General features: G+C 33.4%; 3 protein-coding genes across 4 annotated transcripts; 1 reads left to right on the forward strand and 2 right to left on the reverse strand.

Annotated features, from left to right (window-relative positions):
- Window positions 1-864: 864 nt before the first annotated feature.
- Window positions 865-6,875, reverse strand: LOC114183888. The gene is made up of 4 exons (XM_028071057.1): window positions 5,463-6,875; window positions 2,915-3,486; window positions 2,571-2,790; window positions 865-2,365 (listed from the first exon to the last, which is right to left on the reverse strand). The coding sequence occupies exons 1-4, from the start codon at window positions 6,690-6,692 to the stop codon at window positions 1,016-1,018; spliced, it is 3,372 nt and encodes a 1,123-aa protein (XP_027926858.1). The 5' UTR covers window positions 6,693-6,875; the 3' UTR covers window positions 865-1,015.
- Window positions 6,876-8,478: 1,603 nt separating this feature from the next.
- LOC114183178 lies at window positions 8,479-11,311 on the reverse strand. The gene is made up of 2 exons (XM_028070100.1): window positions 10,960-11,311; window positions 8,479-9,310 (listed from the first exon to the last, which is right to left on the reverse strand). Exons 1-2 carry the CDS (start codon window positions 11,262-11,264, stop codon window positions 8,887-8,889), a joined length of 729 nt encoding a protein of 242 aa, XP_027925901.1. The 5' UTR covers window positions 11,265-11,311; the 3' UTR covers window positions 8,479-8,886.
- Window positions 11,312-20,051: 8,740 nt separating this feature from the next.
- Window positions 20,052-26,186, forward strand: LOC114186250 (heparan-alpha-glucosaminide N-acetyltransferase). Of its 2 annotated transcripts, XM_028074293.1 has the most exons (14): window positions 20,052-20,223; window positions 20,355-20,669; window positions 23,063-23,200; window positions 23,367-23,448; window positions 23,616-23,692; window positions 23,926-24,032; window positions 24,374-24,488; window positions 24,580-24,696; window positions 24,801-24,892; window positions 25,030-25,096; window positions 25,186-25,264; window positions 25,356-25,447; window positions 25,531-25,674; window positions 25,762-26,186. In XM_028074293.1, the coding sequence occupies exons 2-14, from the start codon at window positions 20,424-20,426 to the stop codon at window positions 25,786-25,788; spliced, it is 1,383 nt and encodes a 460-aa protein (XP_027930094.1). In that variant the 5' UTR covers window positions 20,052-20,223; window positions 20,355-20,423; the 3' UTR covers window positions 25,789-26,186. The 2 variants fall into 2 exon arrangements, with proteins under 2 accessions (XP_027930094.1, XP_027930095.1); XM_028074294.1 differs by lacking the exons at window positions 20,052-20,223; window positions 20,355-20,669 and adding an exon at window positions 22,599-22,780.
- The last annotated feature ends 82 nt before the right edge of the window (window positions 26,187-26,268 follow it).

Consider the following 26,268-nt stretch of genomic DNA (forward strand, 5'->3'; position numbering starts at 1 on the left):
AGTTGATAAAATGAAATATTTTATAATAAATTAAAAAATAGAACTCGAATTGGACTGATTTTTTATCTTTTAATTCAGTGTACATTATATATTATATGAAATCTTTAATTATTCATTATGAAGTTTAATTCTTATATATTATGTATTGCTAAATACATAAAAGAAATCAAAAAATAATATTTATTTTAAAAATTTAATATGTTTAACACACTAACTCATTGTGAAACTATCTTTCTGAACTAATATTTTCAATATCGTATGAATTAAAAATGCATATTGAAGTTTTAATGTGGCGGTTTGTCCAATACATATTGGCTTTTCAAAGCAATTAACTTCATAGAAGCTTGACTTGAATAACTTGGAACATGTAAGAGGTGCTATAAAGGAAGACCAGTCAAAGGATGTGTAGTGCACAAAATACACTCCTATGAAACCGAAAATCCAAAAAAAATAGTGTATCAAGGCTCAACCCTCCATTACAAGCTTATAACAGTGTATTTCATACATATTTTGTCTAGACACAAGTTTTCCTAGCCCATTAAGCTAAAGACTAATTTCGTTCCTTGTACAACTCTGCTATGACCACCATAATAAAATCAAATACAAGTTCTCTATTATTGTATACATCATTCTCACGAACGCAAAAATGTTAACTACGACTACTGATCAGATCAAGCTAACAAACAGAAACCATTCCGTAATTCCTAATAACGATTTGGTATTCGTGAGCACATCCAATACGATAGCAAGAACAAGGGTAAATCATAATTTTCATATCAATTCGATTGATTTCCACAGAAGCATCAGACACGTCAAAAGATGCGTCAAACCACACTAAGATACGAGTAGCCAAACTATAACTCATCAAGGAAAACTGATTTGAAATTTTCAGGATGTGTTAAAAGTAATAGCAAAAATGCATTTCACCATATTCCTCATACAAATTTAGGTAAGACAAGCATGTGCATCAATACCTAAATTGACAAACATATCGTACAGAATATATGACGGTCGTTTAGATGTATTTTAGACCAGAGATATACTGTTGCCTAGTAATTAGATACTGAGCCAGGGAATATATAACTCCTAATATACCCAAGATCTTAATCTTGAGTACATCTGTACATGCAATGGGAAGCAGATTAAGAGGCAAAGTTATCCACGGGGGTGAGTCACTTTGCTTTGTATGGCTCCACACGTACCTGTTGAAAAGTATATGACTGGGAAATGTAAGAATGAGAAGGGCTAAATTCTTCACCACGAAAATCCAGTCTGGTCCACCAATTTGAAGACCCCATCCACTATTTCCTTGCCAAACGTCTTCCCATATGCTGTAGAGGGTAGTTAAAACAAAGTAGGCTGATATGACTACAGTCACAGGAAAGTATCTATGTTTGTCCCCAAAACCAGCAACAAAATCAGAGTCCTGATTAAGTAGCAGAAGGATGGGAGCCAGGAAAAATATGGCACGGTTTGAGCCACCGGTAAGATTAACATTCAGGACAAGACATATAGCAAAGCACAATACTGTGGCAACATTTCCAACAGCTGGCATCCAGGCTCCATCTGCAGCCATCCTCTTTATTGTAAAGGATGGTGCTGTAGTAGCCCGACGATGCTGCATAAACCTCATTCTTGGCAGGAAAGTAGAAGATGCATTTTGATTAGCATGATTTTGTCTGACTCCACCTGAATCAATAGCCTTCTCCCGCAAAATCGAAGCAAGTTTATACTTTATCTCCAAAGCTATAAGCATGAAGATTGCTGCATACAAACCTAGAAGAGATATCCGGGCACCCTCAATTGCTAGCAATGTTGTAAGCTTCTTCTCCTCCTCACCCAAAGTTCCCAGCTCACTTTCTTCAATAATATTTCTAATTCTCAGCTGGCCCTCCAAAAGATAAGTAACAGGAAAGAGAGCCACAAGTAGAGCAAACACCCAGGGTAAAACCTTTGTGCTTGTAGCAGAGGGCAGATGAGTGAAGACAACAAAAACGGAGGCACAAACCATAGTGACAACAATGAGAACATGCAGAACGCCAGCCCAGAGAAAGTATTCAGCAGCAATATAAATACCAAGGGCAATCCCCATAGCAATGGAGTAAAATGTCCGTAATTCAACAATGTACTTGATGGGTATAATGGATGTAACTGATGCCAGAGTCAGCAAAATTGCAATAATAAGAAGCCAAGAAGGCCAGGTAGGCTTGCCAGCTGTATATCCATAAATTGAGATATCATCAGCAGAGTGACGGGCAGTCTTGATCAGGTCTGACTGGTAACTCAATGACACAGGAAGAGGGGGCTGCATCAGAATAAAAAGTAGACCAGTCGCGACTACCAGCACTAGACATCTTTTGGCAGACTGAAAAGAAAACAACAGCTTATGGTCAATCTTTAGAAGCAGCTAAAAAATAAAGACATGACTGATTACTTTGTCAAACACAGATAATGTTTACTTGGTCGTGAATCAATTTACTGGCAAAAGTTAGCAAATTATAATGGATGTCATAAAATCCCCATTCCCAAAATAAACAATGAAAAACACAGGATTAGATAGATACACATACCAAAACATGTGAGAAATGAATAGCAACAATTGGAACACAAGCCAATCCGGTCAACAGTATACAGAATCCCAAAATTAAACCATCAGAAGGAGACCTTCCATTCCACCACTGGAGAGCTTCAAAAATTGTTTCACGGCAGAACCATACAGACAAGGCAACTACACAGGCGTGTGCATAACCTTGCCATGGTTTCATCCTAGAAGTTGTTTTTGATCTTTCCCTACAAAATCCAACAACAGTGAATTACCACAAGTTTGAAAATAAAGTCTAGAGGTCAAAAATATGTAGGTTACTTAAGGTAGGATCCCCCAAAACTGACAAATTCCAGAGACTGACAAAGTTACCTGTAAAGAAGCAATGGAGGGGAAACAGCCAACAAGAGAACTGCTGAAACCCATACAACAGACTTTGATGAAATAAACAACATGGCTATCTTTGAAAAATAGAGGCAAGTCAAAATCCAAACTGCTTTTCCTCCAATTCGATTATCCACGGATAGCCTTCTCACCAAAGCCAAACCCAATAAAGTTGTCATCACAACCATATAGCTAGGATACATCACCTCATCCTCAAATCCATAATAGTAGATGCTAGAATAATTGAAAAAACGGTTCTCAATGTAGCATAAGAGCAGCGCATGACTTATCAGACTGGCCTCAGATAAAAGGTTCAACTTTGAAGGTAGTAGAGCCAAACCAGGAATAGCCATAGCCAAGACAGAATTTGCTATTATGAGTTTGCAAAAAGATTTAAGGGACATCCCTGCCATCCAAATGTTTAAATCCCAGAAGTTGTGCAGAACAAACCATGTAACCATCAAGCTTCCAAGAACAACAAAAGCAAAGTATGACACTAGGCTCTTCTTTTCAAAAAACCGAGCCAAATAAAAGCCCGCAACTGCAGGGAGAGGGAGGAACTGCAAATCAAAGGGTGAAATATGTCAGAAAAAGAAAGAAAATCTAAATGTGTTATTTGGAAAAAATATATATTAACCCAAACATAAGCAATATTATCATCATCCACCAACGAAGTCAGCACTCCAAAAGTTGAATTCTTAAGAAAAATGCAGGCAGTTAACCAACCAGTTATTTCATGAAGCAATATGAATAACAGCATATTAAGCTAGGTTTTCTGCTTTCCACATCTTAGACAGGTGGTTTAGTGGATCAGCAGCTGTGCTAAAGAACACTAGCAAATATAATTCAAATGTTACAAGGATTAATTATTTAATACATATAAAACCGAAATTTGCATTAAAATTAAGCATACCAGTTTTAATTACTATAAGGCTCGGAAAGTCCATTTCTCACTTATATTTAAGACTGAACTAAGGAGCTTAAACCCAGGTAACCTAGATGTTAAAACTGCTTATTGCTTAATGGTTTACATAACCTGATCTCCACCATATCTCTGTGTGCCAGCACACCCAGAAATCAAAAGATTGACCTTGAATATGTATTGGCATAAATCTGCGTTTCCCATACTAATACAAAACAATAGCACGAGATAAGCATACTTACATCAGAAAATTTTATATTGCACTACCATGAAAAAATTATAATACAATAAAATTACTAATAAAACCAAAACAACCAACTAAGGCTTGCCTATCATAAAACATATAAGTCAACAAGATTAAGCACCAATATGTGTGTGTGCAGATTGAATCTCAACTTACGAACAGATTAGGGACATAATCAAACAGCATCAACTTGATCAAACTGGTGGATAAGTGGAAAAGGAGTTTGGATCAGCTCTTTCTATGGCAACACTGATTGATTTGGTTCTTGATTTATAGAAGTATCTAACCAATCAAGATAATACCAACCAAACAAGTAACAAAAAGGAGCAGCCAAGCCACCACAAATCTCACCATTTTGCCCAAGCTCACCCTCTAATCAAACACGTCACACAATATATATATATATATATATATATATATATATATATATATATATATATGGTATATCTTTAGATGGATCCTACTGTACATCTAATGTTTTCTTCAAAACGTTGCAAGAAGCTTAACATTTTTTAACTGTATTTTTAAACCTCTAACCTTGACTACTATACATATTTTATTCAGCTCGGAATAGATTAAAAAAATGCACCAAATGGAAATATACAGACGTAATCTAGTACACAGTGCAAGAATATGTGCCTTTAAAGGGGAGATGTTGACGAAAACATTTGAAGGTTTAGAATGTAATAGGTCAGGATAATGACTTTTGTTAAAAGGTGACAGTATAGCATATAGACAGATGAGAGTAAGAAATTTACAAGCCGTGTGGGGGGATCATGGGGTTAGAATTGGGTCTGTTTGGGTGCTGTCTCAGTTTTGTATAATGATGTCCAAAACGTAACTTTATTCATAGCCATTCTAATTTACTATATATGTTAAACTAGAATAATATACACAGAATGGCCTCATTTACTTATCCTAATTACCAACAATTATTGTATACGCCAGCAGCACTTTCAGTGGTCAATAGTGAAATAAAAGAAAAAATATAAAAGATGACTATAGTTTACACAGATTTCTACTCTAAATTTATAATGAAGCTATAAAGCTTTTAGAAAAAAAAAAAAAGAACATGCCGACTTCTGAGGCTAACTTGAATCTAATGATCTGTAATTTTCCCATCATCGCGTATACATATTAGATCCACGTTTCCACCCAAGTGTGCCAAAAAACACACGTTAAGGAAAAATTGTTTCAGGACAATACACAATGAATTTGTTACAATGACAGGCGTCAAAGGGGTTTGACCAACAATTTAATAAAACTTGTAATTGTAACACTAGCTCGCTCCTACACCAAGTAGCTTCACAACGAAGCAAAAATCTAAAGACTAAACGGTGAATAAAATTAACAATTCTAAATCTGCTTACCAGCAAGGGAAACCCCACAACAACTGCTCCAGCAGCACTGACCACAATAGCAGAAGTAGTGAAGGCAACAGAGCTGAGGGCATCGGAAACCAAACCCATGGCATAAGCACCCGCAGCAGCAGACCCTCCAAGCATGGTAATAGTCACAAGAACATAATTCAGCGGCGGGGGCACCTGAATGTACCTCCCAAAGGCATGGAAAACCACCCTGACCTCCAATGCAACGACGGCAAAAACCAAAGCAACAGCGCCATTGACGATACGAATGCTGTGGAGCTGGTTGGGGTTGCTGGTGACCCACCAGAGCGCCCCTCTGGTGGAAGCATAGAGCTGAAAGAGGAAGGGAAGAAAGAAGAGGAGGATGAGGTCGCAGAAGGAAGCAGCGGAAGAAAGAAGGAGATTGTAATGGGAGGCAATGTGAAACAGGAGAGGAACGAAGAGAAGGTTCAGTGTGTGGATGCAACTCTCCAGGGGGCCGAGGATGAAGCTGTCACGGGGAGCCTCGCCGCCGTGATACCTGGCCTCGTGTTTGGTCTTGAAGGAGGAGACGCGAGGGACGGAGAAGAGCCAGTAAAAGCAGCAGTTGAAGGCGGCGAGGTAGTAGGCGGCGTTGTTGATTCCGACGGCGGCGATGGCAGCCCAGGCGAAGAGGGAGGAGGCGGAGATGGGGAGGCAGGCGAAGAGCAGGCGCTCGAGGGCAACGGCGATGGAAGGGTTTTCGAGGAGGAGCCACCTGAACTGGAGAGAGGACCAGACGCCGAGGAGAAAGGTGGTGTGGGCGCAGAGGAAGGAGGCGATGGCAGCGACAGCGACGGAGGAGTTGAAGGCGGCGAGGAGGGAGGAGGAGGCGGAGAGGAAGAAGGCGAGTTGGGCGAAGATAAGGGAGAACCACACGGCGAAGAAGGCAGCGGGCTTGAGGCTGAGGGCGTCGAGGATGTAGGAGATCATTAAACCAACGACGAGGGTGGCGACGACGGGGGTGCCGCCGAGGTCGAGGAGGAAGAGGGCGGATGGGACCAGGGCGATGGCGATCCGGTAGTTGTGGGCGAATGATGAGGGGGTTTTGAGGGATCTGGAGGCGGAGGCGGAGGAGACGCCATTGCCGTGGGCGTGACGCGACGGCGAAGGGTGGGAGTCGTTAGGGTTTGGGGAGGAGGAGGAGGAGAAGGAGGGGGCGCTGTTGGATGAGGCCAAGGATATGTGGGGGCGAAATGCGCGTGGTTGCAGCATTTTACAATTTCTTCTTCACTTTGCTCCTCTCACCAAAACTCGATCGGTGAAGAAGCTAATCGATCACTTCATTCATTCATTCGTACATTCATCCGCACCGGAACTAGCTACAGTAAACTCCTTCTCAACTCTATTTTTTCTTTGGTCAAACTCGTTGCTTCTCTTCTGTCTCTGTCTCTGCATTTCGTGGGCCTTCATTTTCTCAAACATTGCCGCGCTCCTTTATTGGGCTTACACTGTGCTATTTCTTTTCTGGCACTTTTCCCATCTTATTCTCACTCACCCCTTTTTTCACCAAAAATATTCTCGCCTTTGCTTTTCGCACCTCCATCCTTTTAATGCAATTACCAAATGATTTTAAAGTTCTTACACTTTTCGTAAATTTATTACACGTCACATTCTGAAAAAAATGTATTACGACACGATAATTCTAAAATACTGTGGAGTAAGATTTATTACCATGAAGTAAATGTTTCCAATAGTTTAAAATTTATTCTAAAATGTTCTGTTCTGAAAATACAAAAGTTATAATTTTTTCAAAATACATTTTTTTTTCTAGAAGGTCTTCAAATATTTAATCGGAAAACTTTTTAATACATCAAGATAACATTTTTCAGAGTGTAAAAATTTTAAAAGTTCATTTTTATCAGTCCAGTTTAATGGAGAGGTGTAGTGCAGGTGCCAAAAGAAAAGGCTAAGTATTTTCCAAGTGTCATTTCATTTTTGTTAAGACCGCTCCATGTGGACTATTACAAAAAGATCCAAAAAGTAGAAACCTACAGTGTGGCTTGTATATATTTGGGCTCAAAGAAACGCGTCGTGCCTACCTTGGAAGACTTGTGTTCTATGTGCGCTATTTCCCATCTGCTTCTTTGTTCTTGCATTCTACAATAATTGAGAGTTTTAATTACAGCCTTAATTTTCCTAATAATGGGTAATTAAGCTGCTATAAAATGAAATAGAGAAGCTATGGTTTAGATTGAGTTAAAAAAGAAAAAAAGTGTTTGGTAGATGGGCATAAATATCCTCATTATTTTTTGTGTCAAATCCAAAAGTTACAGAAGGAAGTAACTTATTGAGACGAGTCCAACTTGTGTCAGACAGTGGAACCAAACACGCAACAAGTTGTGCTGGAAGAAAGCGCGATGTGTCTTTCGTCCGAAGAGGTGTGTTTTGTGCGTGGGTACACTTGCCTGTCTCTTCGATCTTGCATCAGTATGTCACAGACACAGAGTGACTTACGTTAGGAACAACTTGAACGTAAAACCTAATTACATTACAGCTTGAAGAGGAGTTTTCGTAGGAGGATGATATTCACTCCTATTTTGTTGTCGGCATCGTATAATTTTGAAACTGTGATGCCTGCACTTTCACATATGAAGCTTAATTAAGTCCCATGATAATGACCGATGGGACGGGTGGTTCCCCTTAAATGCCAGTGCAGCCACCTGTTACGCGCATTTACGCTATGCAACAGCACTTGTGCAGGAATCATTATCGTCCTCATTAATATCCAAGATTATTTTCTTGCCTCCTCCTCCTCCTCCTGGTGGCGTACAATTCACTCCATTTCTTCTTTTTTTAGATACTGCTCTTCGGTGTTCAAACCTTTTCAAATGAATAAATAAATATCATTCGGTCCAATAACTCTTAATAATTGCACACAAATATGCATCGGTCTTTTTTTTGTAGTCATTCTCTAGCATGGTCTCAAATGAAGCTACCTGTGTTTGTGACACTTTTTGATAGAATTCAAACATTTTATAATGCTACGGATAACATCATATATCATAATATATTCTTCACATTCATTCACAAAGCTGCGTAATTGTACCGCTGGATCGTTACTCGGAGGTTTTAGTACGGAAAAGGTTCACATAGGACCACCAATCACCCACACTTACTACCTAACACCCCAGCTCAGTTCGTGAACGATTCTGCTAAGAATTATTGTGCACGTTCAACTACTGTATCTGGAGAAAGGGTTTAAATAAAATTAAACAAAATCTCTCCAACCAAAGTCTACATTACTGGACTGTCAAGTGCAACTACCACATACTAAACGATGATCAAGTCACAACAAATACATTTATAGGGTGTGTGTGTGTGTATAATGTTAATAATACTAAATAAATGATGATCCTTGACCTTTTCTAAGGTACTCCGTCTCTTCACTATCAGATAAGGTAGGTCACTAATCATCGGTGTTACTTTTGGTGGGAGGGTTTTCAGGTACTGAAACTTGGGTGGAATACTTTTTAATTCTCAGAGAAATAAGTACACTAGACAAAATACCAACTACAGGAAAAAAGTAGGACCAAATTTGAGATTTCTTTGAGCCAGAGGCCGTAGCAACAGCAGCACCAGCAAGGCTTCCTATAGATGTATTCTGCAAGATCATGGGAAGACATCCAATGGAGGTAGGAAGAAGAAAATCCAAAAGAAACCGAACTTCAGTAGCCGCTAAGGTATAGTTAATAACATAAGAGGGCACAGGTGAGAAGCGAGCAAGAAGAACAAATTTCCAACCATCTCGCTCAACTCCTCTAGAGATCATGTGAAAATATCTGTTTCTTTTGGCCCACTCCATTGCTGAGCTTGAACTCCTGAATACCAACCTGAAAGAACCCAAAATTCAGCATAGACAAACAGAGAGAAACACCCTAGAAATTACATGCAAGCTTAAGTTAGCACATGCAATTAAATCGACCATACGTCATTAACGCGTGTATACCTTTGTTACTAACTAGACTAGTTAAACTATAATAGTATTCAAGTAAAAGCCCCGTTCACTAAACCTATGAATTAGCGTTTATTGTTGACTTGTATATACACTGGCAGCTCTTATTGGCAGTCGGTGGTAAAGTCAAATATGCAAAAAAACTAAAATGGCGATGATTTTCTTGAATATCTATTCTGATAAAGCAATAAAGAAGAACTCAACACGTTTTGTGCCCAACTTGAATTAGACGTCTATTATTCTTCCCATTCCCAAGGACGTAAATTAGGTCCACCTACTTGAGCCTGAGGCGGAGATACAATTTACGTAAACATAGATAGACTCAGGGTTTCAACAAATTCACAAATGTTTTGGTACAATGCCAGCACCAAAACCTCTACAAACTAACCAAGGACACCGAACCAATCCAATTTCTGTCTTCTAAAACCGGGTTACCACATACTGGTTATTACTTCCTTAACATGAGTTAACAGTTAGCAAATGTTTATAATTACGAAGGTCATCGACATGGTACCCTAAGACAATTTGTACTGATTGAAATTGGTTAAAAACTACAAAATAATCAGTGATGTTCATTAAATATGAAGGGGGACTCATACAACTTTATTATCATGGATTATTTCAGATTATAGTAGCAAGAAGTGTATTAAAAGGGTTGTGTTCCAAAGTGTGTCATTGTTTCTCTAATTATTTTATACTCATATATAGGGTAATAGTTTATATTGAAATGCAAAGCGAAAAATAGTCAGAAAGACCAAATAGGAGAATATAACCTCTGCAAAGAAAACAAAAAAGATAAAACAAACACAAGTCAGCACAAATTTGCCTACGCTATTTTGCTTACAATATTTGCCCAAAAGATTCCCACAATAAAAGGCATAAAGCTTAACTTAAACAGGAAAACACCAAATAGACAACGATACTAAAGTTCGTGGCACTCCTTTTCCATAGACAAAAGGAAATCCAAATTCCAATTAAGTTTTTTAGAGCCATCAAATGAACAAGATTGAAGAGGACCAAGGTGTTAAAAAACAGTCCACAACCACGGTTTCAACCACCACAATATCTAGATCTTTTTATGTCTGAAACCACAATTATGGCCACGTTTATCCTTATTTTCCCTCAAAACACAACAAAATCGCTGTCATACTTTAAAACCTAAATGAGGACTAACAGCAGAGGATAACTCATTGTTCCCTCTACTCACTGGACTAATCAAGCAAGACGTGATCTCCAAATTGTTCGGATCAATCAGATAGTTTCCATTGCGGTAACTGGCTAAACACTTAAACATGAGCTAATCAGTCTTAAATGCAGCCAGAAAATAACAGAAATTCCGAGAATTAGTTTGATCAACCACAGCTAGTGTTCCTAGGCCAAAATCAACTATCAATTAATCGTTCCTTAATAACGAATTGACAATTAACAAGCTAAAAGCACATTGAAAGCAAAGTCAACGACTACAGTAGTTCTAATTGTTCTCCCAAATAAAAAATAAGCGAAGTGACGTGAAGAAGAGGTACAAACCTGCCGATGGAGAAGGAGAGTGAGGCGGCGAGGATTTTGGCGGAGAAGACGCACAAGACGGAAGGGAAAAAGCCGAAGAGAAGAGGAGCGGCGGTTTCGAAGAAGATTGCAGAGGGCAAACAGAGGGCGATGGAGATCGTGTGGAGCGACAAGTACAAAGGGATCGCCCAAATCCCTAACTTCTCCGACCATTCTCTCGCCAACTTGAAAGACGCCTCCCTGTCCCATCCACCGCCTTGCCACCCTCTCCACGCCGCCACTGCCACCGCCAACAACGCCACTTTCCACCACCACCCCCGCCCCATTGTTGCCGCGATTTGGATTCTGAATCAACCCACCCACACGCCGCCACTCGAGTTCAACTATTGGATTGTTCACTATTATTTAATTATTTAATATTGTTAAATATTATAGATACGAAGATGTCAGATTTGTCTATTCTCTTTTTGAAACACCAGTGTTTTCTCCACTGTAATTTTCACCACCTATCGCTATAACTTATCGGTATATTTTATATGTACACTTACATATTAACTAATTCATTGAAAATAATCTTCTTCTATTTTCATTTCCGTAAAAAATAAAAGGCTTAAATACCTTTGGTCTTCATTTTATCGAAGGTTAAAGATGATCTTCATTCTTGTAATTTGTATTTTATTTGATTTTTAAATCATTAACGGAACAAGTGACACAGTTTGTATTATTGTGTGTTACGTGTTATTTGTACAATGCTCCATTAATAATTTAAAAAAAAAACAAATAAAATACGAATTGCAAAAATGAGAACTATTTTAAATATTCACTACAAATAATAACTATTATAAACATTATGTCAAAATGAGTACTATCTGCAACAAGAAAAAAAATATTTAAACCAAAATAAAATTACTAATTTTAAGGTCAACCTTTAATAAAATGAGGACAGGCAAAAAAAATCTCATATTCTTTTTATTAATTTAGTCCCATCAAATATGAAACTAATACATATAAATTAATATATGAAAAAACATATTTTGATGATCAGATATTTGATTCAGAAACAAATTATGATATTAAAGAGTTAACAAAAAACTTAAGTTAGTCATATTGTGTATAATCCGTATTTTTTGGTCTTTTTCTTCATGGTTTTAATCAAAATAACTTCAATAATGGTCAAATTTTAATTTTTCACACATATACATTTTTCATAATTTGATTAATTAAACTATTTCTTAAAGTTACCTTAAACATGTGCTAGTTTTAGGATTCAATGACGCCGTAATGAAAAAAAAGAAAGAAAAAAAAAAGATAAACACAAATAATTAATAACTGAACTACAAAATTGTGAATTTTCTAAAATATAAAGACAACATTTTTGAAAACACAAAAGAAACAAACAAACTCGATATAAAACAGTATTAAATAGGATAGGATTAAGTCAACCATTTTTTTCTTGAACACTAAATTAGGTATTTACTTTAAAATCAATAAAGTGCATTTCATTAAATGTTTTAATCACAATGTACGTTGGTTGGAAGGGACTCCGAGTTTATTATGACTTTTTGTGTCCATTAAATAATTCATAGACTAATTGGTTTTGAAACTTTTCAAGTATATGTATATATATATCATTAAATATAGGTTTCATGATGAATGTAGTATATAAACTAACAAAACTCTTTTTCTATGCTTTAAATTCCTATTGGTAAAAATATATAAATTACAAATTGTTATCAAAATATAGAGAACATGACAGTGTGAGCACAACAGAAAGAGGAGATATTGTAATTTAATTATATTGGTTAACTTTTTTACCTACTCTTTCAGGAAAGTGCACTAAATCATGCACTAGAAGTGGTTAATGCTTATAAAAGTGTGCATGTATTTGGAATTTGATTAATGTAATAATGCTTTTGAAGTTGTTTAGCTTTTGTTTTTAGGGCCATTTGAGGCAAAAGCAAGAGAATCTAGTGATTAATTCGATAATCGATGATTAAGAGGTGATTAAAATAAATACATGAATACAAAGTACATGTATGTCGCCAATGAGTGGAGGAGTTATAGGTGAATACTGGTTTAAGTCACAAACTAATGCACATGCTAATGTTGGAGATTTGCTTTTGGATGAAAAATAGTTTTTTAACTTATACTTTAGGGTTTAATGAGGTGCATATGAACTTAAAAAACGAAGTTGAAGCAGCTAGAACAACTACCTTAAGGATCATTGGTTTAGGTTAATTAATTTGTCTGATTTGATGCATAGGGCACTAAAGAAAAAATTAATTGTTATAATTGATTGATTAATTAATTGTAAAATTGGATTTGTTCATGCCATTTGGATGCATTGTTCATGCCATTTCGACCATGTTACGTATAGAAAATGGACGGTGCAGTGTCGTGATCATACGTTATCTGAAACATACGAAATCATCTTATCTTGTGCACTGTTGTAGTTGTGGCCCTTCGTTTTCCACCCTTTATGTCCGTCCAATGGCCAATGAATAAGCTCCATCACTTTTTCATTTCTAAAAATATTCTCACTAATCGTGTAATTATTTTAAGTTTTTCATGGAAAATTGTTGCTAAATTGCATGTTTTAGTGAAATCTAAGCTTTAGGTAAATTTTAAATAGATTATGATGTTTTTGATTGAATTTTTATTAAATTTTATTGGTTTATTAAAACTTGAAATTAAGAATGACACTAAAATTAATCGAACCGTTAGCATTCAATGAAATAATACTAATGTTTTGGATGAGAAAATTTAAGAGAATAATTTATTTATTTGGAGTTTGAAATTTTTCGTAATAAATTTACTTATTTTGATGAAAAAATCAAAAGGAAATTAAAATTTAATCATTTTAAAAAGATGTTTCAAATAATTAGTACGACAGAATGTGAAATTTATTAAAAAAATAAGAAATTTGAAATTTCACAAGTTGTGAAATTCTTTATTGGTCAGAATAAAAAATATCCACAAGTTCAAAAAGATGGCTCATATCGACTTTCAGCTCAAGCTGAATCATCTCGACACCAAGTCTGAACTGACTCGACTCAATTATGAATCTGTATTGACTTGAAACATTCGGTCAAAGCAAAAAGTCGAGTCGACTAGGCCTAGGCCAATGGTTGAGCGCAATGAACCCAATCCTAAGGTCAAGACAAACTAACTTTGACTGAAGGTTGAGCTGAACCATTCCAGACCAAAACTCAAACTGAGTCGATCACGTTGAAGGTTGAGCCAAGCTAGCCCCGATTGAAGTCGAGTTGGTATATGACGAAAGTCGAGTCGTCCCTGGTTAAAGGTCGAGCCGAGCCACGTTAAAGATGAAACTTATTCTGCGTGAACCAAATTCAAGATGAGTCGTCTCGAATCAAAGGTCAAACTAATTCAACTCGAATTCAAAAATAAAGTTAATTTAACTTAAAATATAAATTAAATAACTTTATCTAAACAGAAAAATTAAAATTAAAAATATTTTAATTATTCTATACAAACAAAATATTTAGAAATAAAGAGACTTCGGTGACATCTTAATTACTGTGTATTTCAAATGCTATGATTTTAAGTTACATCATATCTACTTACCTTATCTCAGCCAAACAACGACCTCTTGTAAAAGTTATGTTAAAAGTAAATTTACTGAAAATTAATAAATAGAAAAAACAATATAACAATTCAATTTAAAATATAAAAATATTTAATATTTTACATATTAATTTAAAACAAAAATCAATTATAATGTCCATATATATATATATATATATATATATATAATATGAGACTTAATTAAGTCTAAATTTAAAAAATGTTTTTAAGTTTATGAAACGAAACCATAGTTGGCATGTTATAGCAGGGCAACCGCTTTTTAATACTGTGTGGAGATCTATCCTTGGAACTAGTGGCACAACTTGATGAAAAACAACTTGTTATAATAGTAATTTTATGTCAAGTTTTTTTTGTTCTTAACATTTAACAAAAATAAAATAAATATGTTTAGAATATTGTAAGTGTACTAATTTTAATTTTTTATTTGTAATTTTCAAATGGTTTGCTTTTTAGTCTTTCCAATTACTATTTTGTTAAAAAAGAGTCTTAACCGATAAAAAAACAGGAGAAGTATAATTCTTTTTTCAATTATCAGCAAATAAAAACTAATATGAATGAAAAGACCAGATATGTTTATGTATAAAATAAAATGCAAAAAAAAAAAAAATAACGAACATGATGATAAAAGAGTGAATGATAAAGAATGAAACTAAATTGATAAAATTTAACTAAAATAAAATAACAAAAATTTATTTGATCAAGACACAAATAATTATAATCAAAACATTTCACGTTATATATTTTGTTTTTATCGATTTAAACTGTACTATTGAAAAAATATCAAAGTAAACACAATTTAAAAAAAAAAGCTTAATAGAACGTGAAAAAACAATTTCAAAAAATAAGGATCTTATTTTAATAAATAAATATGGCATTTATATTTTACATAGTCGCATTTGTTACATAACAATAGGATAATTAAATATATTATATATCTATTGTATAATCATCACGTTGTACTATACTAAGAAGTTTAATTATATAAAATGAAACATTTAAAAATATAAATAGTTGCATCTTTTAACTACATAAATTTCTCTTCCTGCTATTTTGATAGTTTATTTGTGTTTTCTTTTTCTCCTCACTCTATTTTTATCTATTTATTTATTTGAAGTTGATGTAAATTTATACTATAGTTTAAAAATATTATAAGGGATAAAATATAATTTATATGTAATTATGTTCATGAAAATAACTTATTTTTTATTTATTTGTTTTTTTCAAAATACACTTAAAAATAATATTTCACTAATTAATATATATATATATATATATATATATATATATATATATATATATATATATATATATATATATATATATATATATATATATATATATATATATATATATATATATATATATATATATATATATATATATATAAAAGATAAAATACTAGAAAGCCGTATTTTAAGGATATAAAGATAGAAGACACGTGGTTGGAAGAAATAGTTTATTAAAAAATATCTTTCGGGATTAATTTTAACATCAATATGAAAATGTTTAACGTAAATAAAATATAGTTTATACATGATATTATTCTATTTAAATTAAACAATAAAAAAAGTGATCATATCATTCATGTATTATGATTATTTATAACAAAATTTTTCAATCATATCATATATTTCGGCACAAAATAATTCAATTAAAAGTTATTCTATCTGTTTAATTGAATGTTAACAAATATTACACATTTAATTGAATATACATAGCAAAACAAATAAGCAAAGAAAAATATCATTTTTATTTTTTACTCTGAGAAGGATGAAGAATGGTGATTAAATTGATGAGTATTGCGACAAAAATGTTAGGATTTTAAAAAAATTATGATAAATGAAACTAATTTGTTTCTATACGGGACGTGTATTATGCGATAATATAATTAATTTGTCCCCGTATAAATTTAATTTATTTTAAAATATCATAAGAAGAGAAAATATATAATTTTATGACAATTATAACATGTAATTTCTGTACCACAAAATAGTACGTTCAGCTGGTTTATTTTGTGGTGATGGACTATTTAATTTATTCAGTATTTTTAAGAAGACACGAATATACTCTTTATTCGAATAATGCTTTGTTTTTTATTTGGAGCTAAGTACAATAATACCTTCTAAGTTTTCTCAAAATTACGCTTATACTCCCTCTATTTAAAATAATTATTTTATTACCTTTTATTCTAATAATAAGTGTACTAATTGCTTAAAGATTATTTTTTCTAATATTTTAATCTTTGAAAAAAAAAGTAAAAAAATAAACTATAATCCCCTCGTCTGTTACATTTGGTTATTGAGCAAGGGTTAAAATGCATAAAAATCCTAATTTAAATATGGAGTTTTATGACTAAATCATACATTAGAAGACTTTTGTTTTGAAACAATCATTATGAAAAATAAAAGACGAAGTGTCAAAATGTATTATGGTTGCCTGAAATTTAAAGGGTCATTGCATAATATCTATACCTGCCAACCAATAATAGAAAACAAATAAAAAGGCTTTAAAGCCACTTGCATAACATTCATTGAAATTTCTCAATCACATCACAAATGTGCATAATGTAGTTTACAAAACAAAACATGTAGGATGAAAGGAAAAACCGTTGTTTTTCCGTGTTCCTTTCAATTTTATTTCCCCTTCTAAACTCAATTATCAATAAAAAAAGTAATAAAACAATAAATATAAACACTTCTATAAATTATAATAAAAAACTAGTTTTAATCTTTTACGCCTAAATCTCATTAAATGTATAGAGTTTTTTATGACATAAAAACAAAATTTATAATTTTTATGTTTTGGTGGAATGAGAGTAATTTAGAAAAAAAAAAAGTTAAGGAATGTTGGTCATTGTTGTTATAAACAAATTAGTAATTTCAAGTTTTTAAACCTTTTGAAATATTTTACCATAAAATTTTATAAACTTATAAAAGAGTTTCAAATATTTTAAAAATTATAATTTAAATATTTTATTATATAAATAAGTATAAATCTTATTTTACAAGTTAGAGTTAAATTTAAAATTTATTTTTTAATATAACATATAATCATCTAGATTTTATAAATAATAATATTTGTTTGACCAAGTCTATCATATCACAAATTATTATTATGTTATTATTGAATTATTTATAAAAATTTATACCTAATTACATATTTGAGATGTGAATGTTTCGGTGTAAAAAAATATATTACATATCTCACAAGAATTATTAGAACTATCGTATGATTCCTGTTTAATTATCTAAAAATATTTAGTTCTTATCTTAAAAATATTATTAAAAATTTCATATTAATTATAAATAATATTAATTTACAATATACAAGTTAATAAACCTTATTAATTTGATAGAATTAAATTAAATTTAAAGTATATATTTTTTAGACTCGCAATCTTGTATTTGTTTGATCATAATATCTGCTGATTGTGTGATGAAAACTCATTATGCCTCATATCCTCATTCTCCATTTTTCCTGAATTTACTTGTCATACTATGAAAGATTTAATCATGTAAAAATTATAAAGCAAATACTTAGCAACATCCCACTTTCATCAAACAACTCAAACACAACACTGGTTATATTATGGAATACTTATGTCATTCCAAAAAAAAAAGTATTAAAATTCCTTCAACTTTCTTTGAAGATTGAAAAGATTGAAAGAAAGTAGAAAAAGTTAAAAGAATTTGAACATTTGACCATCTGAATAAGAATTTGAATTCTGGCAACACAATATACCTATACCAATACGACAAATCGCAACATATAATGACTCATCAAATTGTCACATCCAAACGTTTATTACCAAACATTATAAGCGGATATTGTGGAAAAAACATTGTGGTACATGAGTTACGGAATCTCATTGCTAATTCATAATGTTTTCACACATTAAATCATCCATATCTCCCTCTCTTTTTTATTATCTAATGTTTGTTAATTACCATATAACCAATAAAATAAAATCATGATCCCAAACTCAACTTTCTGCATTTTCTTATTACTGTTTCTGATATTCATAAACGTGCATATAATGTTTTTCTCTCCAACAAAAAAACGTGTGGTGCGTGGTGGATGTTCCTCTCTTCTATCATTTTTTCTTTCAATTTCCATTATTTTTATTTACCTTAATTATAAACTTTTTAAGTATGTAATTTTCAACAAAAAATATTCAACCTTAAATTTAAGTATGATGTAATGAAGTGATAAGAAGCTGAAATTTTTAACACGACGACTTGGTTCAGATATTTGCGAAAGTTTGAGTTCAGGAGTATTGACTTCGTACTAGTTTTCGTAACATTACTCTTCTTCAAAAAGTGGTTCATCTGTCTTTTCTATTACACTTTTAGGGAATTCGTCTTCTCACTCTTTCAATGCCTTCGTGAATCACCCATTCTAAACGAACTACGTACGCATGAGTTTTGCGTAATGTGCCCAACACATGAATATCAATTAAAACTCATCAAAACTGTGGGAACAAAATGTTGAAAACACATCCTCTTCCACTTTTTTCAAACACTCATTCTATTCATTCAAATAAAAATCAATTTTATTAAAAAGTTACGTTAAATGTAATAATAATAATAATAATAATAATAATAATAAAAAAATGGTAACTAACATTTTGACGGTATTTTCTACCAGCTTTATTATCTGGTTGTTTCTGATTTTACACGTTAACCAGCTCAAGATTCAAGCTCCCTCACTGGCCCAAAACAATACCCAAGAGATTTGTTAGATTTCCTCAAGTAACTTTTATTATTATTTCCATCCATAATATAACTATAATTAATACTATATTAAATTTTACCTTCTCCAGAGTTATTTAAATATCGTTTTGTTGGTAAAATATTAACTCGTGAATGGAGAAACGTAAATGCTCAGATAATTACTATTAGTACTATTATATGTTTTAGGCAATAAAAATAAACATATTTAATGTTTGATATTTATTTTGTACCAAATATAGTATAATATTCAAAAATTGAATTTTTGTCAGGATATTTAAATATCGTATCACTAGAAAAAAAATATAGAAAATAATTAAGATATTTAGGATTGAATTAAAATGACTAATTAGTTAGTTATTAGTAGAATATATATAGTCGGAGATAACGAGTAGCCTCGGTGTGGATGAGGGGTAACAAGAGCGTGGTAATTTGGTTAATGGTTAATGGTTAGTGTGGCACGCACATCAACTAATAATAAATTCATATGCTATTTATTATACTTTAAATTAATATAGAAGCAAATTAAGGGGGTAATATTAATTAATTACCAGTGCATTATTTTATTATTATATTTTGAAAAAGAATTGAAACAGATTCAGTGCAGCAGTGAACTTTTTTTTTTGTTTTTTTTTTTTAATTTTAAAAAGGAGTTACACAATCTTATCCGAGGAAAGCTTTTTTTTTAAGGGGCACATATGATATATATATTATTATGTTAAAATTTATAGAATTTAAAATAAATAATAAATAGAGGAATAAGAGACGGAAAATATCAAAAATTTGTGTGTGTTGTTGAAATTGGCTATAAAAACGAGGGAGAAGGGAAAAAGACGAAGGCAACGGAGACAGAAGAAGTTGAGGGAAGAGTAGAAGGAAGGGAGGAAGAAGAAATAGAAGAGGAAGAAGAAGACTCCTTCAACTGATGCGTGCATTGTTTCTGCAAGTAAGAGAACCTTTCTCTCTTCCTTTCTTCACTCAGTCAGAAAGAGGGATTCTTTTAATAAATTATTTATTATTATTATTTTTTGTTATTATTTTTATTATTATTTTTCATTGATTGGAATATACATGTAGATGTGTGTATAAATAGATGATAGCAAGAGAGAAGTGGAAGAACAAGAAGAAGCATTGCTAATCAGGGAGATGGCGAGTTACGAGGCTATCAAGAACTTTGAGGATGATGAAGATGACGTGGAGATGGCACTTCCCCATAGCCAGATCTCTGAATCAAGATCTCAAACTCTTTCTTCCACCATTGCCGAAACCACTCCGCTTAACATTCACAACGTTCAGGAACAACTATCTACCTCCTCCAGGAATCAACCACAGACTGTGGCAAAACCTCCGCGTCTAGTTTCCCTCGACGTTTTTCGCGGACTCACCGTTGCGGTAATCACTCTCATCCTCTGCGTGCTTTTTTATTTTTTTATTTTTTTATTTTTATTTTATTTTACTGTTGAGAAAATAAGCGTTTGTTTTGTTTTTTTTTTTTGGTAGATTTGTTTTAGCTGTTATGTTAATCACTTAATCTGTCATGTTTAGGTTGATTTTTTTTTTTTAAGTTAGCCCCTAGATTTCGCGGTGGGTGTGGGACCCAACTTATCTCCGTTTCTTTTTGAGTTTGATACGTGATTAATTCTTAATTAGGAATTTAGTTACGCCTTTCAAAATGTGTTACGAGAAACATAACAGTCACGGAATACCCTGGGAGGCTTCCTTCCTCGCAATTTTGGGAAGGGACAAACGACGTCGTTTCGGTCCTTTCTCTTTTCTTTCTTTCCTTTCTTGTTCGATTTTTAAAGAGTGGAGGTTAGGGATTGTAGTTGCGCAATGCGCAATGCGCACCGATAATCACTAATTTGTGGTGACTCAGCGGTGCTTGATTAAAATTTTTTAATGGTTGTTATGATTGGAGTGGAGCAAAGGTTGATTGATTGAAAGGAGAGATTCTTGATGATATTTTTTTTTCTGTGATGGCTTTAATTTGGCATCGCAGAGAATCGAAATTGCAATGCAAAGGTTGTGCACGTGTTAAAGCAATGTTGCTTTACTTTGAAGAAACGAATTGCGTTTGTTTGTTTGTTTGTTTGTTTGGTGCCATTTGGAGAGATGGTCTGTTACTCATCTCTTGTCATTTGGAAAGCCGTCCATATAAATAGCACTACGGCTACTTTCTCCCATTTTTATCAAATTCCTCAATATTCTCCTATTTTACTTTTAACCCAAACCAACATTTCCCCACTTTTTTCTCTTATTTTATACATTTTTTTATTCTCTTATCTCAAGTTGCATTCCTAATTATAAACTATTTGTTTTGACCCCCACCGATTTTGGAGACTTTGGGTTATTTCTCTTTACTTTCTCTTCTGGGAGCAGTTTACTTTAACAACTTTACGGCTACTTGCCCTTTCGAATAATTTCCATTTTATTCTCTGATTATAATTATAATACACTCACTTTTTTATTTTCTTCTACCATTTTTATTCCCGTATATATTATGGCGTCTTAAATGAATTTTTATTTCCGTTTCATATTCTTAATACGTTTTTATTTTCATCCTTCTTCCCCTCGAGAAGATTTTAGGGCAAAAGTTAGTTTTTCCAATTCTTGATTGTTGATTGGAGAAATAAATTGTATGTCCCAACACCCTTCATGTCTTGTAACGGCCCTGATTATTTATTTTTGCTTTTATGTCATTGAATATATACAGGTTTAATTGTAGAAGAAAAGATTCTTAGTTCTTAATTGATTCCTTAATGAGAATAAAAGTACTTGTTTTGGTTCTCAACCTCCTTTACACTTCAATCATAATTACATAAAAAATTCTTGATATTCTTAACGGAGATAAAGATATGTTATTAGTCAAACTGATGTTTGGCCTCTCCAAAAACCGTTTGACAGTAGTGAACGTCAGTTTTTATGTGTATAATTTCTGATTTGACCTAAGTTTCTTTCACCACTTTTCAAGCATGACTTGATACGGTAGTTCTAACCGAGGCCACAAAAATAAACTATTGTAAATGGATTAGGATAATTAGAAATTTCCGATTGGTTGTCTTGATTAATTTTAAGTTACTGATGCATCATGCAAAGATTGGTGGTGGCAGCATAACGTGCAATCGGTTAGATGTAATACTGACTGGTCACCACTATGACCTACTTTTGTATTACTTTTTTGAATTGGTGATGACGAAGAAACGCAATGTTTGCCATTCGCTTTGGAAAACAGCATGATACACTGGATCATTGTACGTGTTACAAGTTACATGCATATCCAATGTTGTTGGCAACTATGCATCACCGACTAAGAAGTCTAAGATGATCATTACTTACATGAATTTTGTTTCAATAAACTCTATTAGACATTTGTATCAGTAATTATTTCCCATACGATACTTTTTTAGACTTTAAACATTGTTTGGTGCACCTGATGAAATTGGACCGAATAAGATCAGCTGTCTTATTTAGTCATACGGCGTTTGGTGCACGCATGAGATAATGTAAGTTGTGTTGTTTTCTGGTGAGCATGACCAAACGATTGGATCTTTGATGAAAGATGAAGGTGTAATGTAACTAAAATCTTAGAATTCATTAATCTCTGAATATCTAGCGGATTGGAATCCCACTGGACCTTTGGTATTTCATTTTTAGGCCAAATGGAATTGTATGTTTTAGAAATTCAGGATATGTCTTAATATCAGACGGACAATTTGTTTTTATTTATTTATTTATTTTTCATCTTTGACAATTTTTTACTGAAATTATCATATTTCGATGCACAGCTGATGATACTAGTTGATGATGCCGGTGGACTCATTCCAGCGCTTAATCATTCCCCATGGAATGGTTTAACACTAGCTGATTATGTCATGCCGTTTTTCCTATTTATTGTTGGTGTTTCCCTCGCTCTCACATACAAGGTATGCAATTGTAATTGTTACCTCAACAATGAATTGTAAAAAGAAGTGATAGCGTTGCCAAATTTCTTGCACTTCTACGATCTAGATTTAAAATAGAACTAGAATTTGTTGTGAAACTTTAGTGACAGATATTCTATATTAATTTTTCCATTTTTTTCTTCAACAGAAACTGTCTTGCAGAGTCGATGCATCAAGAAAAGCAGGTTTACGGGCTCTAAAACTTCTTGTGTTAGGCCTTTTTCTTCAAGGTATTATTGACTAAATTTTAAGCTTTTTTAGCATGTTGTTTTTAATGGATGTCAGGCTAAAAAGATTGAATGTTGAAACATAATAGTGCTTTTGTTGATAACCTCGTTTATGTAATATGTATGTTACATATCTCTTTCACATATCTAATATTATTGACCTTCTGCAGGAGGTTATTTCCATCGTGTGAACGATCTGACATATGGAGTGGATATTAAACAGATAAGGTGGATGGGAATACTGCAGGTATGCTCTCTCTGCCAGGGTTTACTTTGCCTGTCCTTGTGATTGGTTGTTGAGGAGAAAACTTCAGGTCTAAGTGTCAGCTGTAAATTTTGTGTGCGCTCAAGAAATTTTGACACAAATTTTTAAAACAACTAACTGTCCAAAAAGTTGAAGATCGTCAGCAAAATTTCCGTCTCTTTCTATATTTTTTCCGTATTAATTATCATTCCCTATTTTTTTTCATCGAATGTCAGAGAATTGCATTAGCTTATTTGGTCGCTGCACTGTGTGAAATTTGGCTCAAGAGTGATGATACTGTTAATTCTGGACCATCCTTCCTAAGGAAGTATCGATACCAGTGGTAAGCTTCTGAACTTTTTTACTTGACATTTGATAGCACAACGATACAACTTTTCAAACTTTGTGGAACACATTAGCATGTACTTCATTTTTCTAAAATTATTTATCAATTTTGTGCCTAGCATGACATTTGATTTGCAGTAATGTTCAAATTTATTTTTTCTCAACCATATTTTGTTGGGAATGAATTTTTGTGTTCATTGTTAATGTTGATGTTTCTCCATTGAATCTGTTTCTCAATTTCTTTTTAGTGAGACTTGTCTTGTTTTTTTTTTTTTCAACCATGCCCGTGCTTTTACTTTTTTATTTAACCTGTTTCTCGAATCTGTTTGACTGTAACAGGTATGTGGCTTTGGTAATTTCTTTCGTTTATCTTTGCTTGTTATATGGATTGTACGTTCCTGATTGGGAGTATCAAATTCAAACAGAACCTTCTTCAGAGCCTAAGACATTTTCTGTGAGTATTGATGTCTTGTATTGCTTTAAGTTTACTCGAATGAATTTAACTTCTAGTATTGGTTTTAAACGAAATAAATGTGATTTGTTAGGTTAAATGTGGAGTAAGGGGTGACACTGGACCAGCATGCAACGTAGTTGGCATGATTGATAGAACGGTATTGGGTATACAACATTTGTACAGGAGACCAATATATGCACGGATGCCTGTATGATCCTCTCTGGTCTTATTTTTTCCAATCCAATATGCTAGTTAATTTTACTTCTAACTTTTAAATATTTTACATTGTTTTCCTTTTATCATTATCCATAGGAATGCAGCATTAATTCTCCCGACTATGGACCATTGCCTCCTGGTGCTCCTGCTTGGTGTCAGGCTCCTTTTGATCCCGAAGGACTCTTAAGGTGAACTCATTATGTCAGTCTCAGCGATATTTGAATGTGAAATTTAGTTAATAAAAATGGTTGCTATAAATTTAGTTCATAAGAATGTTTGTTATTCTTTGATTCCCTAATTTTGTATCTATTTTGTGGCATTATAGTTCAGTGATGGCTATTGTTACTTGCTTGGTTGGGTTGCACTATGGACATATTATTGTCCATTTTAAGGTAATGTAATACTTGCTCTTGTATTATCTTTATGCTGTTTTGCTTGTAACATGTAAGTTACTCGGTTGTTTCCTTGCTGCTGCATGCAGGACCACAGAGTTAGAACCATATATTGGATGATCCCAACCTCTTGTCTTGTAGTTTTTGGCCTTACGTTGGATTTATTTGGTATGCACTCATATTACCTATTTCTTGCACAAGACCATTTTTCCGCAGGCATTTATGCTGTGTGTAGATACTGACGTGGTTCTTGTTGTAGGAATGCATATAAATAAGGTTCTCTATTCCCTCAGTTACATGTGCGTCACTGCTGGTGCTGCAGGCATCCTCTTTGTCGGAATATACTTAATGGTTAGATTTTTTGTTTCTTTGTGTTTATCGCACTTCAATCTTTTTGTGGTCAAATTCTTAGTTTTGGTTCCCTCTCCTTGCAGGTTGACGTGTGTGGCTATAGACGAATGACTATTTTCTTGGAATGGATGGGCATGCATGCCTTGATGATTTATGTCCTAGCAGCTTGCAATGTATTTCCAATTTTCCTCCAAGGATTTTACTGGGGGAAGCCAGGCAATAACATTGTAAATTCTTTGTCCTACTCCTGTTTGATTTTAATCAGTTATTCACATGCAAGATTAAGATTATATTGTTCACATTTTCCATCACAGTTGAAGCTAATTGGAGTTGGTACATGAAGAGAGACAGACACGTACACATGGTATAAAGTTTATATACGGTGAAGACAGTGAGACATGTTGGAGTGCGTCTTGAAGGAACAAGTACCATGCGGTGTTCATTATCATTATCAAAGTTTTGTTGGGGAAATCATATTCATGTTCCTCTCGTCTCTTGCTGGCGTTACCTGCATGCACCACGAAAATATATTTTAGTGTTAGCTACATTTCTTGATGGGGAAACCTTTCTATGATTATATAGAGCAGCTTTTTGTTTATAGTAAGACTGCCATATAATGTGTACTTTTACTCTATATCTTTGAAATCATAGAGTAAGCATTGGACTACGATATCAATGTATCAGTTAGTTTATATATTTTTTTATTGTTACTATTAGCCTAGAAATGCTATTTTTTGCATATACAGGTTATGCGCTTGTGTTCGTTTGTGTAATCCAAATAGCTTAATACTTAATGCGCAAGGTAACTAATCTCAGAAGAT

The sequence above is a fragment of the Vigna unguiculata genome, chromosome 5, assembly GCF_004118075.2.
Source record: "Vigna unguiculata cultivar IT97K-499-35 chromosome 5, ASM411807v1, whole genome shotgun sequence".
NCBI classification, from domain to species: domain Eukaryota; kingdom Viridiplantae; phylum Streptophyta; class Magnoliopsida; order Fabales; family Fabaceae; genus Vigna; species Vigna unguiculata.